A 17929-nucleotide genomic window follows, 5' to 3' on the forward strand; every position below is an offset into this window, starting at 1 on the left:
TGGGTAGATTTTCAAAAAATATTGAAGCGAAAGTTGAACGTTTTAGATTTGAAAGTAAAAAATAATAAATTATCGATGAAATGGAAAAAAAAATCCAGTTCTCAAGGAAAAAAATTTGTTAATGTAAAGTAAAGCATCCTTCTGAGTAGAGTATTAATGATTTTTCAAAACAAGGAAATGTGCAAGAAAACGTGAATGAAACAAGAGGCAATCAAAAATTACAGTTTTTTTTGTAGAGAATAATCTTGCTCTTTCTCTCTCCTCTTTTTTAATTATAAGTTTAATTTATACAAATATTTTGTGTATACACACATCAAAATAGTACTATTACACCATGCATTTTCTTTTAATAAGGGGCCATTCAAGTATTATGTCAGCATCGATGGAGGTTTCTGATTTGCTGACTTTTGGTGACAAGGGGGAAGGGGGGTTTGCATGATGCTTACGTCATCAACTACCCTCTATGAAGATATGAAATATTCTTAATGCCATCTTATTTGGTGTGTGTGCCAAAAATGGAAAAACCTTTCAATAGTTATTGGGCACCTGAACTAACATTCCCCCTATAGATAAGTGCCCTACAGAGCCACTTTAGTGATCTCTAAATGTTTCACGGATCCTTCAAGTGCTCAGGAAATGTGTCCGAGCCACTTAAGTGCTCTGGAACTGTGCCACACATCACTCAAGTAATCCGGTAATTATACCACAGATCACTTAAGTAATCTGGGAATGTTCCGCAGGTAACTTCAGTGATGTAGAACTGCACTGGGAGCTGCTTAAGTGCTCTAAAACTGTGCCAACTGTGACTCAAGAGATTTCTATATGTGCCATGGATTACTCAAATGTTCTGGAACTGTGTTGTGGGTTACTTAAGTGATCTTTGAATGTGAAAGTGATCTTTCAAGCCTACTTCAGTGATCTGACAATGTACCACAGCCACTTCAATGCTCTGGAATTGTGTCGCCGGTTATTTAAGCAATTTGTAAATGTGCAGCTTAGTTCAATTTTACAAAATTAGGTTTGAGGGGGCAATTCACATCAGATAACCTTCAGGGCCACATTTGGTCTGCGAATCAAGGGTTTACCATATATGGCTTAAAGGATGGGTCGCAATGAATTTCTTAAAGAGAAATTTTGAGTTCTTACCCTTCAAATAGGATTGAAATTAACAGAAATTGATTATAACAACGGATAAAGGTATTTTCTTTCAAAATTTTAATTAAAAATTTCTTCTTTTTTTTTCGTCGGGGGGAGGGGGGATGTGTAGTAGCCCCCTATGCCTTCCTCCCGTGTACGTTTCTGATCCCACCAATATGCATTAAGAGGTAGGGGCAGTGCTGACGAAACTTTGTTGACGGGGGGGGGGGGGGATCAAAAATGGCTAAAAATTTACAGACGTAATACTTGAACGGCCCCTAATCTCAATCAATTAGGCGCATTAGAATAATTCCTTGCCAATTTCTTCATGTGCAGTAGTTTGACATGTTTTGCTAATACGATAGTTGTAAATGCCACTGTTATTTTTTAAAAAGAAATCGTTGTTTACTTCCCCAAAATCAAAATTTCTGATAAGTTGAACTAATGATCACTTAAAAGTTTCATGGAGCATATTTGGTTTATCAAGATCTGACTGTATCTAAGTTATATATCGTTCCACCCCTCCCCACACTAGAAGAATGAATGTTCAATGCCTTTGGAAAAAAAAAGAATGTGAGAAAAATGGTGGTTGAATGCTTACTCTACTCATGTTAGTAGTCTGCTATGGAAGTTATTTTCCTAAAATGTTTTATAACATGCATTTCAGGAAAAACTTGAATAGAAAAATAAGGTATCCAACCAGCTGATTACAAAAAAAAAGTAAAAATTTACACATTCATGCTCCTAGCATGAGGGGGGGAAGCTATTTGATTAGCACAATTCCACAAACCTGGCTATGCAACGCACACATTCACCAAATGCAATAAATAAACTTTCATCATCATGGCAAACAAACACTTATTCAGAAAATAATTGATCAACATTTGTGACCTATCAATTTGAAAAGTAATAACTAATAAATTTCCTTTCATTAAACAAAAATTGAGTTTGAACTTTTAAATATAATTATTTAGTTAAATGATGTTCAACAAGTTTGTTTCCCCTTGAAAAAGAAAAAAGGTCACAATACTGTTTTTCTTTTCAGCTCATTATCAACCAATACGTTTGATACAAGTAGTACCAGTATACCATACTACAAGTAGTAGTACCATATCCTGTCATAAGTACAGGCATCCCTCGCTTTACCTGATTAATTGGTTCCGCAGAATAATTGTGTAAAGAGTTGAATTTAACATGGGTAAGAAAGAGGATTTTCTTTAGAAAGAAATAAGAAAACAAACCCAGCTTCCAGCAGCAAAATAAGTGTCTTAATTGAATTAATCACTCAAACTTTCAAATGAACCTTGTGAATGAATTTAATTAAAACTCTTTACTTCAGTCTTCACTATATATGATTAATTCCAGTAGTGTGGGGATGCTTTCTTTCCTGAAGAGCCTGGTACGAGGCTGATAACTTTTTATAATGAAAAAGTAGAGATTCAGCTGATAAGCAGCATCCTTTGTCACTTTATGAAAACTTTGGGAGCAAGAGCATTATCAGAGAATTCTGAATATTCCTCACAAATTTGACAATTCTAGTTTCATAAGAATCTTTTTCTTTGACTAAAATTCTGATAGCACTGTGGATGTTACCAAGAAATGTTGATTAGTGAAATCTGGTAAATTAGATTTGAAATTTGTTCCACCACACACTGTTGTCTCATCTAAATCACAAAATGAAACAGATTTTGTCACTTCAACTATATATTCAATTTACAAGCCCATTTTCAAGATCAACCTCATACTCCAGGCCGAATTTTGTGGATTACAATTGCTAAAATCAACTGAATTAATTTAAAATTAAAGGTCTGAAATGGATGCCAGGTTTGATTCATCAGCTAAATAAAATTAGCGAGCTGAAAGCCCATAGTACCAAATTGGAACTGGTGTTATATAAATTAAATACATCAAATTCTTGCTAACTTGAATTTTTTTGAAAATAAAAGGCAATTGTATGATCAACCCTTTTGCAGTCCAGTGGTTTTTTCGGCACTTGGTACGGTACATACTTTACAGCGCTTTCTTGTAATGAGGAAGGCTGCTGGAAGTTTATTCCTTTGCAGTTTTTATATAGGTTATGAGTTCTGCTGAGAAGACAAATTCACAGGGCCTTCCTATTATCATAAAGGACTGTTGGAACAATGAAGTACCATTATTTTCTGATACAGACCTATGTCGAGGTGGATTCAACATAAGAACGGAAATGGTTAAAAAAACCTTTGATAGAAGAAAATTGGGCAGGCTACAGCTACTATAGGCATTAAATACCACATTATACTACCGCATAATATACATCACCAAAAATACCATCTTCATCAATGAATTTTTAATGGAAGGGGAAAAAGTATGGAAAATGCAATCATTTACAAAAATCCAGGTTAGAATTTAAATGAAATTTTCAACAACTAAAATCTATCTAAATTCTACCCTTCCCCCTACACAAGCATAAATAACAAAAGTGACTGGTTGCAATACAGCATTTAAAAATACAGACCATAATTTTTGCTGAAAAGGGGTGCAAGGAAACTTTTTCATTTAAAAATCATCACGGCATGGACAGCATGTATAGGCAGAAATACATTTTTTTTTCTAAATAATTTAATATGTATAGCAATTTGTAAAACATATACAATATAATGCGAGATCATACTTTTGAAATGACATTTTTAGATGAAACTACATGAACATGGATATTTCAACATCTACATGGGATTGTTCAATTCTCTCACGGCTGCAGAGTTAAAAGCACAAAAATTCATTGCAGTTTCAAACGAAAAAGGAATCTTGTGTAAAAGATGTGATTATAATACTGTATTTGTGACCACATAATTAACAAGATCATTCTGAAATTTAACATGTGTGGGGAAACTAAGCATAGTACTTGAGGAACAAGATAATTATTGCCAAAGTACAAATTCAGTATCACAATGAATCAAAATTCGCAATTGCTTAATAGTTATTTCAGTCTTAAGTCATAGTTCAGTTATTAAGTCTCACAAAAACAAACCAAATAAAACATCAGAGTAAATAACAAACAAATGGAAAAGTATGCAAAGAACCAAAAGCAATAAAAAATTTGTGGAATTGGAAAATTGACAATGATATTTAAAAAATAATATCGTTCCTTCTTCAAATACACAATATGAAATATACTCAACAGTGAAATAACCGAAGAAAATAAGATCATAGTTGTAATAATAAAATAAGTTTATTATAAAACTTAACAGTACCCCTACTGATAAATGTCTCTCCTAAGTTAATAAGAGACACGATTTCAATTCAAAAATCAATATCTTCAAAAAGTAAGATATGTTTATGTATATATATATATATATATATATATATATATATGTAACACACCTTTCTTTCCCTTTCTATTTTTCCCCCCAACATAAATTAAGGCAGATACTATACACAATTTAATTTTCATCTTAAATTCTTTCAACATCAATTCTAATTCTAAATATCCTCCTAATTAATGAACAGCAGAGGAAAATAAAATTGCAAAAAAAATGTTTTTCCCTGCATAAGCGATAGAATGCACATATGGTTGACTCAGTCAAACAAGGCATATAGTTATTCTTTTCTCTTAAAAATTTACAAGTTTTTTCTTTTGTTTAATAGCACTGCTGGCAGTTGCTATAACCTGTTCAAGGAAGGAAAATCATGGGATAAAGGATGCGAGATACAATATACTTTCTCTTGTCTGATATCACAGGTAAATGTCTGGACAACGAGACCAATCCTGTCTTTCTTTGCAATTCCAATATTCACCAATATACCTGTGAACAGGATTTCCCGTGATAGGATCAGTTTCTTTCCTGAACCAAATTGGTTTATAGCTCTCATAAGGACGACCTGAAAGAAGGAAAAAAAATAACTTGAAATCAAAACGGGGCAATATTGATTCTAACACAAAAGTAACTACTCTCTACATTCTACAAGAAAAGAGAAAAAAATGACATACCTTCACTGCCATAGTCCTGATTTACTAACAATGTAATGAAAATTGGGTCCAAAGAAATTGTAAAAGCAATATTGTCAACAATGTTTTTTTTTTGCTCGTCATTTTTTTTTTTATCATTCAAGACTGTGAAACAAGTATGTCACACAAAAAGGGAAATAATTATAATCCTTCTTGTGTGAACATAATCATACCCTTTGGTCAAAACCTCACATTTTCTATATAATAATTTTGTACTGGTTCTTTTTTTTACATTTTGAGGTTTTTATTTTCTGTACCACAGTTAATGTCTCCACGTTAATTGAAGTTGTAAGTATTCTTTCACAAATATTAAATATGGAATGACTGAAGTATTTTAAAAGTAAGGGCTGGTTATTATATATATAAAAAAAAAACACACACACACAGAGAAAACAACGTGTATTGCAGGTAAGACACATATTCCCAAACATTTTTGAAATTGTATAGAAAAACCTTTTTCAAACTCCACAGTAGCACTGAAAAGTCTTTTGACAACAATAAACTTGTCTATGAATTTTGAATTTTTAAATAAAATGTATCCTATGAAACATAAAGACAGTCTCATTACAAACTATTATGACCAAAAAATTGCTTATCTACACTCGGGACCGCAACTAGAGGGGAGCAGGCCGGGTCTGGTGCCCTGGGTGCCGGATCAGAGGGGTATAAATTTTGCCCTTTAACCTCTTCTTCAACATTAGAAGGAGGAGCTAAATTGCTTGCTTGCCCCGGCTGACAAAGTACCTAATTGCATCCTTGTCCACACTTTTTAAAATAAAAAAAGAAATTAATCACTTGCATGGTGGTTCAAAAGGCGAGAACGACAATGGCTTCTACAGTGTTAAGACGTCTTTTGACGGAGCTCCGGAATTACATCATATCCCGGCGTAACCATTTGTAAGCTGGCGGATCCTGGTGTGCCGTGAGTTGGGGGACATCGAAAGGACTCTTTAGAACTTCGAAGCAAGCGTCTACGGCGTCGAGATGAAAAGTTATCTTCACTTACATCGCGCCGAGTGAATTGCGGATCGGTCGGCCATTGTCTACAGCGTTAGCCCTCCCATTGGACTTCAAATTCATCAGATGTCGGCTGATTGAATAATTTTTGTGTACTTTATGTGTGACATAAATGTTCGGTTCAAATTTATCATCGAAAATCGTTTTTAATTAAAATTTGATCGATTTCAAAGTAAATTCTATGAAACCCGCCATCTTAATACAAGCCTATAGATTTATCATTATTGTAGAGGCTGTATTATTCTTCTATGGCTCCGTAACATGTGTAACAAGGCCAATCTTATTATTTGTAATATAAAGGAGTTCTTATTCTTGAATTCTATTTTCGGCTGGCCTCGAGAGCAGATTACTTTAAGGTGCACTACTGTTCCTTCAAAGGCCGAGAATAATTATTATAAGTAAAGTTGCCTAGAATAAGGTATAATAAATAAAATTAACACAAACAACAGCAAGGATAATACAAAGTCACATTACTGAACAAAATCTTTGATCAACATGAAATTTGAACAATTGCGACACCACTTGGCCATGAATAACACCACGTCATCGGAGGACCATATTGATGTCACCAGTGTCCACAGCTCGCAACTTTTGAATGCTTTGGACTTATCCGGTGGACCTGGGACACCTTCCTACGCAACACGAAGCTGCCAATGTTCAATGAAGACTGCTACTCCCCTCTACGGATTAGTTCCCAAGAGGAACTTCCTGAAATCAACCGTTCGTGCTTCAGATGTCGTGACTCCGGCTTTGCATCCCCAGACCCAAAAGAACATTGTGCCAACTTCTGTGGTAAAAACGATCTTAGGTGACCACGAAACGAATGAAACTCTCGATGCTGATGACTTCTATACGTATGATGCTGCGTGGAACATCTGGACACTTTTAACTGATCCCCGAAGAGATTCGTTGGGCAGATCCCATCACCGCCTGCCTGTCAGTGATCATGAAAGTCTACAGTGCCTGCTAAAAGGCACCATAGATGCAATTAAATCGACTTGGAATCTCGTTCGAGACACCCGAAAACTCTCCTCGGGAAAGGTGCGGCGCAAGGTGTCATTAAATGATCAACACAGTGTTCGTCGTCTATTAGTCGACCTGGTCATGGAGATAGTTGAGCAGTCAGAAACTCAACCCTCGCCTACGAAGAATTCTAACGTCAAAAGTAAATCAAACAAAGTGACCTTCCCTGGATTACGGAGCAAAATGACCCAAAAAGTCAGCGATCGTGTAATGGGCCAAACTAGCACACAACGTTCTCCAATCGTATCATGTACGAATGAACTTCGGTCGGATGGTGTTCTAACGGTCGCTTCGTGTTACGAAAGTAAGCAGTCAGTAGTCAAGAGAGTGAATCAGCGAGAACATAACATATTTATTAGTAGAGACACTCAAACTGATCATCTGTCAGTGTGTCGGAGTGAAACTGGTCCACTTATTGACAAAGAAACTCAGACGATCTTGGATCATGCTCCGGACGTGGACTCACCAGATCGGGAAGATTGTCTCACCGACGAGCGGCAACAGAACTTTCAATTTGTAGTAGCTTCCCAAAGTGATACAGAATATAATGGTACGGGACCAGACGCCCCACGAGAGAGGAACGCCTGTGTTAGCCCAACGACGACAGTATCCTCTCAACTGCCAACCTCGATATTTTACGTTGAGGATAGCTGGAACAACGAAACCACTTTACCTTGGGAACCTCCCAAACCTCAGAGACAACGTAAAGTCAAAATTGACAGGTCTAGGCAAACGAACAGTTCTTCGATAGAAATTGAAAAGGTGGACGCCTGGCCACAACTGCATTCGAATAAGCAACTGAAGAATAGCACTGCGCTTCCAGCTGAAAAAGTGTTGTCACCTTCCTCCCTCGGATTAAAGAGAACGTGGGCAGAAGTTGTAAAAATGGGGGACAGTGGCCAAAAGTGGTCCAAATATCAAATATTATCGGGCAGGCGGCTTGCACCTGAAAGGACTAAGGGCGTGGACATCTCCTCGCTACACTTGTCAAACCCAGTGGAATCAGATGTACAAGCCGAGGTAATTTCATCGCATGACGTGAACGAAAAGAGACAATCCAACCCACTCTCCTGGGCTGAACGATGTGAAGACTATGACCGAACTATAAAAGGGACTGATACCGTAACAACAACACATAGCCGTAAGCAACTGAGAGAAGAACTTCAGGGCAGTAAAAATAGTCGGCATGGCAAAAACACTTATGCAACAGAAACCCCCCAGGCTCGTCACCAGCGAATGAGCTACCTAACCAACACTAGCAGCGGTGCGGCGAAATTAGACTCTTTCAAGGTATATAGACGTAGGCAGGTACAACACGCAGAAGAGCAGTTAGCTCAGCCGTCAAGTAGGAAGGCCACAAACCCTCCCAATTTTGATGCTGAAAGAAATGTCAGGAGGTCTGATTATGATCCTCATGGGCGTGACAGTTATCCACCACACCGACGGAAACACATTACGTCTGACCATTATACTTCCGACTATAGGGACAGCACACTGGGTACAGCGAGAGAACACTTTCAACAAGACCAACGACGAAGAAAATACCATCTCTCACAAGGAGTAGTACGTGAGGAAAGGCGGGTATATGTTGACACACGTGAACTCGGACGCCATCGCCATCGAAACTGGCAAAATATACGAGGCGTATCGACGAGACGAATGCAGATGACCGGGTATACTCAACCGATCAACACTCATATGGACAGAACGGGCAGATGTGTTGACTGTGTGCTCATGAACATGGCGCAAGACCTCCGCTTTAACACGGACCACAGGTCGAGGAGCAGAGAATGTCCCAGTTTTCTCCTCACAATAGGTCTGCAGTCGACTCTCCAGTTATTTAATCAGCGACGCAGAGATTGGTAAGGCGTGATGGTCGAAAAAAAAAGGTGTAACAGTAAGTTACTAACTATGGGCCTGAATCTAGGCAGTGAATTAACACGAAACTGATGACGTCACATTCGGCAAAAAACAACCAAGTAAGACACGGACTTCGTCTCCTTCAATTAAATGCAGACAAAGCTAAGATCTGTATCGAACATATGGAGGCTTTCGTAAGAGCACAATCAGTAGATGTGGTTCTACTTCAAGAACCATGGCAAAATAGAGGTCTTTTACGTGGTATTCCACAATCATGGCAGTCGTGGACGGCGCAACTATGCAAAAGTGCTATATTGGTCCCATCGACTCATATTAGACCGGCCACGTACAAGATCGGCCGCCACCTGGTAGCTGTTCAGATAAGTCTGCCGGGACGTGAACTTATAATTGCTAGTGTATACATTTCTCCGTACGAAGAAGTAGACGAAGCCATAGAGGAGATGGATGATCTTTGCGAGTCAGCACCAGGTATCGACATTATCTTCTGTGCGGACGCAAATTGTCATTCTTCGTGGTGGGGCTATCGAGAGACGGATCCAAGAGGGCGCGCGATGCAGGAATTTCTCACCAGCAGGAACTTGTTTCTGTTTAATTCTAGACGGACAAGACCTACCTACGAATTTTATGACGCAAAAGGATGGCCAGATCTTACTTTTACAACATCAGAAAATATTTACAGGCGTTCCGATTGGTCAGTAGGTACGGAAGATTCGTATAGTGCGCACAAATATATCCATCTACAACTCAATATTACGCCTAGATATCAAAAACCTACGAAGTATAGAACTACCGCAAGACGATTAGCAAAGATCAGGCCTGCTACAGAGCAGATCTTCATGGACCTCCAAGAACAACTTCATATGGTTTTGGACGAGGATCAGGTTAATGCATGCTTTGACGCCTCAATGCAGCGGCTGAAAGAACGATGTATCCAGGTGTTGGGCTATGCACAACCGCGTCTTACCGCTTCTTTGAAATGGTGGACTGATGAGTTAGCAGCTTCACGCAGGCAACTTCGTAAACTAGAGCGTCGTTTCATTAAGGCCAAGGGTGATGATAGAGTACAGGCGAGGATGGAGTTTAGAAAATTCAGAGCAGGGCATATTAAGGCCGTAAACAAGGCAAAAACGACTAGTTGGATTGCCTTTTGCACAGAGGAAAGCCGCCCATTTGGACAAGCATACAAATCTATGTTCAAAACGAAGCGTCTACCACCACAGGTAATGATGTCCAACGGTCCACATACTGGTGCCACGATGCTGGAAGCGGCCCAAGCACAATTGGAGGAGATTTTTCCGAACCTCCCGGATACTATAAATTTGACTCCATACACGCCATCTATGATTATGACGGACCCACCATTCACTCATACGGAGATCAATCAAATAGTCAGAAGACTGAACAATAAACGAGCTCCGGGTATTGATAACATAAATATTCCTCTTTTGAAAACCCTAGTCGCAGCCCATGGTCATGTTATCTCAGATATCTTCAATAGTTTAGTCAAGTTGTCGGTGTTCCCAAAGTGTTTCAAACGTGGTAAGGTCTTGCTTTTCCTGAAGAAAGATAGGGATCCAGGGGTGCTGCAGTCGTATCGCCCCATCTGTTTACTCTCTACAATGGGTAAAGTCCTAGAAAAATTGGTGGTGCAACGGATCACCTACTATCTAGAGAAGGCAGACTGGCTTAGCCCAAGACAGTTCGGATTTCGTACAGGTGGCTCGGCAGAAAAAGCAATAGCATCACTGATGGAAGAGATCACGACTAGACATCGACGAGGTCAAGTAACGGCCATAGTATCCATAGACATTCGCGGTGCTTTTGATTCGGTCCGCCATGAGATAATAATCAATACTGTACGAAAATTACCAATTCCTTACAATCTCATTTGTATAGTGGAGAACATGCTAAAAGATCGAACGGTTGTGATGCCAACTGATGGAGGAGACGCGGAAAAGCATCAGGCCATGGGCTGTCCTCAAGGCTCATGCAGTGGTCCGCTACTATGGTCTATCGTGCTTGACTCACTGCTGAAAAAGAATTGGGGACCGGATGTCTATGTCCAAGCTTTCGCCGATGATCTGGTGTTTGTGATCTCGGCGAGAACTCCCAACGACATTGGCAGCACTGCGGATGCCGCGTTTGACGAACTGTCAAAATGGCTAGACGATAATCGTCTCAGCATGGAGGTGACTAAAACTAAATTACTATGGCCACACCCCAAGAAAAAACGTCCCTGCATAAGAATCAATGGTGTTCGACTGCAAATATCTAAATGCATGAAATATCTTGGAGTGCATATTGACCATCAGTTCAAATTCACGACGCATGTGGCGAAACAAATTGATAAGGCTCAAGACACCATGCAAAAATTGAGACGCATAGCAGGTCCAAAGTGGGGTATACGCCAAAAATTTAGGAACATTTTGTACAGATCGGTTGTACAACGGCAGATTTCATACGCAAGCGCCATCTGGTATAAAAACCCGACACAGAGACTCCGTAAATTACTAGATGTTGCCCAACGCCCGTTCTTATTGTATGTAACTGGTGCATACAGAACTACGGCCAATGATGTTCTGTATACTGCTACGGGAAACCCTCCGCTCAGCCTATATGTTGAATATGACGCTCGTCGATCTACAATCCTGCATTTGGGTAAGGAGGTCTGGATGGACGGAATTCTTATAACACCTGATGCCTACGAAGGGAACAATAGGAGTTGGCTTCATCATCCCAGTGTGGACTTGTTCCAGAATCAAGTTCCGCTGCCTGGTACGGAACAATGCTCATCGGATGAAGCTATTAGTATATTCACGGACGGCTCAAAAACAGAGACATCCACTGCCTGTGCATACATAGTTATGAATGCAGAAGGATCTGTTGAAGAGGCTTGGAGTCGACGGTTGCGTCAAGGGAACAGTATCTTTCAGGCGGAGGTTCTGGCCATACTAGCTGCAGTAGAATGGGCGATTAAGCAAAATCAGCAGACGACGATATATACTGACAGCGCGTCTAGTATTAATGCGATTCGTGATCAGCGCACTCCACATGAAAATACTCGGCGAATACGCAAGCATTTATACGACCATCCGTCTATCAGTATCAAATGGATCAAAGGCCATGCAGGAATAGCGGGGAATGAAATTGCGGACAGATTGGCCAAAGATGCTCTTAATCTCCCAACGGAAGAACAACTCTTGCTACCACGCAGTCACATCAAACACGTGCTAAAAAGTGACCTGTTACAAAAGTGGCAACAGCTATGGGACAAGAATGCACATAAAGATGCCTATAAGATACAGAAACACGTCCGTTGGAATAGTTCCATTTGGTCTAGAGAGAAAGTGATCATGATAACTGAGCACGGCCCATTACCGACGTATCTAGAACGTTTCAAGAAGTCGGACAACGCCATGTGTGCGTGTGGTGAGATTGGATCTTTATGGCATTACCTGACATCTTGCCCATATACAAAAAAATTTCATTTTGGTGCTATTCCCGAAAACGGTCGACTGTGTTTCAAAAAAAGAGTTTTGAAGAGCCCTATGGGCCTTGCTCGGGTGCGGTGGATTATATTGTTCCTCGATAGCAACTTACATCGCATACATACTAAGAAGACTGGAAGTGCGCGTCTGAGCGGTGGAAGCGATGACGAGTTCAAACCGGCAAGAGCCCCAGCGATTGATCTTAAGAGGAAATATGATCTTCGACCACGTCGGCGTCAACAAAAGTAACCGATAAATGAAAAACAGAAGCAAGTTCACCTGCAAGGAGACGAATCAAGTCATCGATGGCAAGGACGAATTAAGTGTTATTTACTGGGCTATATAGTGAATTGTGCTGATCTCAGTTCACCCGGTGACGATTCCGGTAACGACTTGCGGCTTAGACGATGATGATCTGCGGCTAATTCACAGTGATTCGAAATTTTATATACCAAGATTATCGGCAATCATTCGATCAATTGACGATTACTGGATTCTTATGGGATGGACGGCTATACACAAGCATCTTATAATCCGTTTATAATTTTGATTGCCCATTGGCGTTGATTGTTTAGATTTTATTTATTTGTTATATGACTTCAGAAGTTGGCGATCAATTTTTATGTAAATTATTTTATTTTGCTGCCTTCGTCTGAGGTGGTCATGTTACGTTGTTTTTAATAAAACTTTCCGGATACACCCATCCTTCGGGAACGCTTCGATATCTCTCTGAGATGGGAAGCGGGGTGTATCCGGTCTTCAAAGGTTCAAAAGGCCTTCGACACAAACAAGAATGCAAACTAATAACTCTTTGCAGGGCAGACAATTTTACAAAAATCATAGAAAACAATGTAAACAGGTGGTCTCACTATGGGGACCTGCACTGAAAAGGGATAAATAATCAAATCCATCATGTCATGGGCATTATAGTAAAGTAAAATAAGTCAACTCTTTATTGGAAAAACTTCGGATTATAAAACTACTATGTGTGTTTTTGGAATGGACTCAATAAGCTTGTCTCATGATCAGTGGGTATTTTTTAACAATATTTTTTTTACACAATTGAAAAACCCATCAAATTTGCTTAATTTCTGGTTCTGACTCCTCAATTGAACTCAAAACCATAAATGCTTAATGGTATTAAAATTATGGCACTGACTTCACTATCTAGAAAATTCTCATTTTGTTGCCTTTCAAGTAATGCTTGACAACTTTCGAGCTATTTTTATAGTTATTGTTGTGATGGTATATCGGTAATAGTGTCACATTGTGAAGGAAGACATGTGGTTATGAAATAATGTTTGCAACAAAACATGTCCCTTGTGTTTTATCAAAAGTTTACCTTGGGCTGTCAAAAAACAAAAATTACACAATAAAAGCTCACTAACCCCAAATAAATAAATTTCAGCTATTGGTGTTGATAAATATCTTCCTTCTGCTTTACATGTATCAAGGTCAGGGCAGTGCATGCAAATGAGTTGGTGCTACAAGTATTCTTGCATTTATCAAAAGACTTTTGAGAGCTACAGTATGTATGAAATTTACTGCAAGTTTAGCAATGTATATATACAAGTCTTTTGCAGCCTTTTATGAACAGGATGTTTGATTTTCCACAAAACCTATAAAAGTAACACCCTTTTGATTGAAAAATAGTTTCAAGGTCAGTTTAGCTCACTAGAATTCCATTCTTTTACATTAAGAAATCTAATCAATGAGCCAACTTCTCAAATGGTGTAACTTTTCCTTTTCATACTCATAACCTTCAACCATCACAAAGTGAAAAGTAATATGATATGCAGGTAAAAATATCACACTTATATTAAGCTTAATGTGCACGAAGTTAGAATTTGGTTTAAGTCCTGACTTAAATCAGATTTGATCTGATATTTTCCATATAGTCAAACAGTCCTTCTTTTTATAACACTACTCGTTCTCAGTCAAACCACACAATATTACCTTCTGCAGCAGCAGCCTCAGCTTCCTCCTCTCGTTTTCTTCTAACAGCCCGCTGTTTCTCCTCTAGCGCAAGTTTTGTCTGGTTAGCTTCATCCCACTGCCCATCCTCCATAAGACGCTGATCAGGTCTAACACGACTGTCAGTTGGGGCAACATTTTCTTCTGGTTCATTCAGCTGGCAGGCCAGCTCTGTGAAGTTGTACATCTTTTCATAATCTGGGCTGGATAATGAATTTTTGGACATTTGTTTTGAATTTCACACACACACACACAAAAAAAAGACTAAATATGTATCTTACTAAATGAGAAAAATGCAAAGAGACTGTATCAAGCTATTTTTAAAAAAGGGCAAAAAAGTATTTTAGCTTTAAAAAAATACATGCAGAAAAACCTCTCTTTTGAGGACACTGGTGGGACATAAAAGAGGGGTGGTGTTAAGCAGGGGTTTTATTGTATCTGTAATTAACAAAAAACCAATAAAATAAAATTTTAATGTCAAAATTAATTCTGATTTTGCCTGTGTGGATGATAAAGCAATCTAGTGCTGATAATTCCTTCCTTTCTTCCAAACTGAGCACAACATTGGTCTATTGCCATGGGCAATTTACTGCTGAATGAGTTATGCCGGAAGTGTGTACATAACAGTTTGAGCGCATATCTAGTTTAGTGCCCGAATTTTCATGTTATGCAAGTATCTAGTTGAAGGTCTGCCTATTCTCTGCACAGAACCTTTTTGAAATGGGATATCGGCTCCTATTCATGCCTTTGAAGTTGAAAAACCACAGAAAACCAACTTTAGCCACACCACTGTGTTGCCAACAGGGCTTGAACCTAGATCCTCAAGGTGAAAGTCCAGCACGATCACACAGCAGCAATTTTTAGTGCTGCCATCTATTTTTTTACCTATAACTGAAGTGTACAACCATCAAGCTTATATTACTGGAGAGAGTATGACGTCACTGGTCTCTGCCTTGGCAGTGCTGACAACGGTCCCCTAACATCTTTCGTTGGAAGATCACGACTTGGTGAAAACAAACACAATCCCGTTATTTTCTTATAGCATCCACAGGAATTTAAAACAACAAATGAAAGAAATAATTTCAGCATCCATGAGATAATTCCAAAATTAATGAAAGAGATAATTTCAGCATTAATGAAAGACATAATAATAAAATTAATGATAATGAAAGATAATTCCAGAATGAAGGAAAGAGATAATTCTAAAATTAATGAAAGAAAAATTATAGAATTAATTAGAGATAATTTCAGAATAAACGAAAAAAGAATTCCAAAATTAATGAAAGAGAATATTCCAGAATTAAAGTAAGAGATAATTCCAAAATTAATGAAAGAAAAATTCTAGAATTAATGAAAAATAATTTCAGCATTGATGAAAGTGATAATTCCAAAATTAATGAAAGAGATAATTCCAGAATTAATGATATACAATTTCAGAATCAATGATATACAATTTCAGAATCAATGAAAGAAATAATTCCAGCATTAATGAGATATAATTTCAGAATCAATGAAAGAAATAATTTCAACATTAATGAAAGAAACAAATCCAGAATTGATGAAAGCAATTATTCCAGAAGTAATGAAAGAAATAATATTAATAAAGGAAATAATTCCAGAGTAAATAAAAGAAAATTCAAGAATTAGTGGAGGAAAATTAATGAAGAAAAATCCAGAATTATTGAAGGAAAATTCAAGAATTGATGAAAGAAATTTTTCAGCATTAACGAAAGAAATGATTCCAGTATATTGATGAAATAAAAAATTTAATCTTTTTTCATCATTTACATTTTATCCTTTATATACTGCTCAAAACAATTAGGGGAGCAAGCAAAAAAGTGAAGAAAACCGTGCGAGATAGCCACATATTGGCATACAATGGATAGTACACGCGTATCAATGCGCAATACAAAAAAAAGACGTAAACAAATTTGGAATTAAGCTTTAATTCTTTGAAAATATGGAAAAAACATGAAAAGATGATTTAGGGCAACAATTTGGTTACATGTAAACGTTAAAAAAAAAAGTACTGTTCAGACATGATACATGAGTTTTAATAGGGCTTGTGGTCTCCTCGAACAGCTAAGACTGCTGCACACCTGTTTGCCATGGATGCGATGAGGTTATCGATCAGACTTTGGGGAATACTGTTCCACTCCTCGAGAAGTGCAATCTGCAAGTCTCGGACAGTAACAGGAGGCCTTGGTCGCGCAGCAATGCATCGTCCGAGCATGTCCCAAAAATGCCCGATTGGATTCAGGTCAGCAGAGCACGCTGGCCATTCCATACGCTGTATTGTTTCAGCTTCAAGCATGTTCTCCACCAGACGAGCTCTGTGCGGTCGGGCATTATCATCCTGGAAAACAAAGGAATCTCCAATGGCTCCAGCGTAAGGGATGACATGAGGTCGCAGTATCTCGTCTGCATACCTTCCGGCCGTCAAAGTGCCATTCCGAATGATATGCAGGTCCGTACGTCCGCCTATGCTGATTCCACCCCATACCATCCAACCAGCTCGTCTGTATTGTGACCTTTCACGAACGAATGCGGGGTTATTTCGAGTGCCCCTGTCCCTCCATACCAAAACACGTCGGGTGTCACACTCCAGACTGAATCGGGACTCGTCTGTAAACAGCACTTGGCTCCAATCATGTTGCTCCCAATCTCGATGTTCAGCAGCCCATCTTCTTCGGGCTGCACGGTGGCGTGGGGACAAGGTAATGCAGACCATTGGCGTACGTGCATAGAGCCCTCCCTCATGAAGCTGATTACGTACTGTTTGGCTGGACACCCTTCATCCTGTTGCCAAGAGCAACCGTCTTTGCAGCTGCGTAGCCTTCTCTGTTCTGTTTCGACGGGCTGTTAACCGTATATACCGGTCATCAGTTGCTGTAGTGGCGCGTGGCCGACCTTGCCCTGGTCGACGTCTAACATTTCCTGTTTCTTGGAATCGATTCCACAGCCTTGCAACAACACTTCTGGCGACTCCAACAGCGTCCGCGACACTACGTTGTGTTTGCCGGGATTCCAGTCTGCCTATAACACGCCATGCCATGGATTCCGGTAAATCACGTTGTTGAGACATCCTCAAGTCACCTTGTCTCAAAAAAAAAATACTGTGCAATCGAATTTCACAGTTACGGCAGTAAAACAGACGTTTCTGCAACATCCCGATTTCTGCCCTTATCTCCTTTTTCTGGTTTTTGACGTCATGAACTTTGATTTGCATATGAAGTTTTCTTCTTCCGTTTCCTGCTAGGCTTTAAATTATGAATGATTCATTTTATGTTACTTATCGGTATACATCTTTGCGTAATTTTGTTAAAACCATGTGCTTCCCTAATTGTTTTGAGCAGTGTACTTTGTCCTTTTTTAAATCCTTAAAACCCAACATTTAGAGACTGAACCATTTCCATGGTCAAAT

At 38.9% G+C, this 17929-nt stretch overlaps 1 protein-coding gene across 6 annotated transcripts in view; it reads right to left on the reverse strand.

The window, feature by feature from the left end:
• Nucleotides 1-4711: 4711 nt before the first annotated feature.
• Osbp (oxysterol binding protein) overlaps nt 4712-17929 on the reverse strand; it is a 35012-nt gene continuing 21794 nt past the window's right edge. For all 6 annotated transcript variants that reach the window (XM_089244182.1, XM_089244183.1, XM_089244181.1 and 3 more), the window contains 2 exons: nt 14488-14708; nt 4712-4995 (listed from right to left, as the gene is read on the reverse strand). In XM_089244182.1, the coding sequence (XP_089100308.1) occupies nt 4850-4995; nt 14488-14708 (367 nt within the window). In that variant the 3' untranslated portion in view covers nt 4712-4849. The remainder of the gene's footprint in view (nt 4996-14487; nt 14709-17929) is intronic.

Source organism: Pholcus phalangioides, unplaced genomic scaffold (genome assembly GCF_987345545.1).
Source record: "Pholcus phalangioides strain wild (caught in Gottingen) unplaced genomic scaffold, Ppha-v1.0 ptg000015l_1, whole genome shotgun sequence".
NCBI lineage: Eukaryota > Metazoa > Arthropoda > Arachnida > Araneae > Pholcidae > Pholcus > Pholcus phalangioides.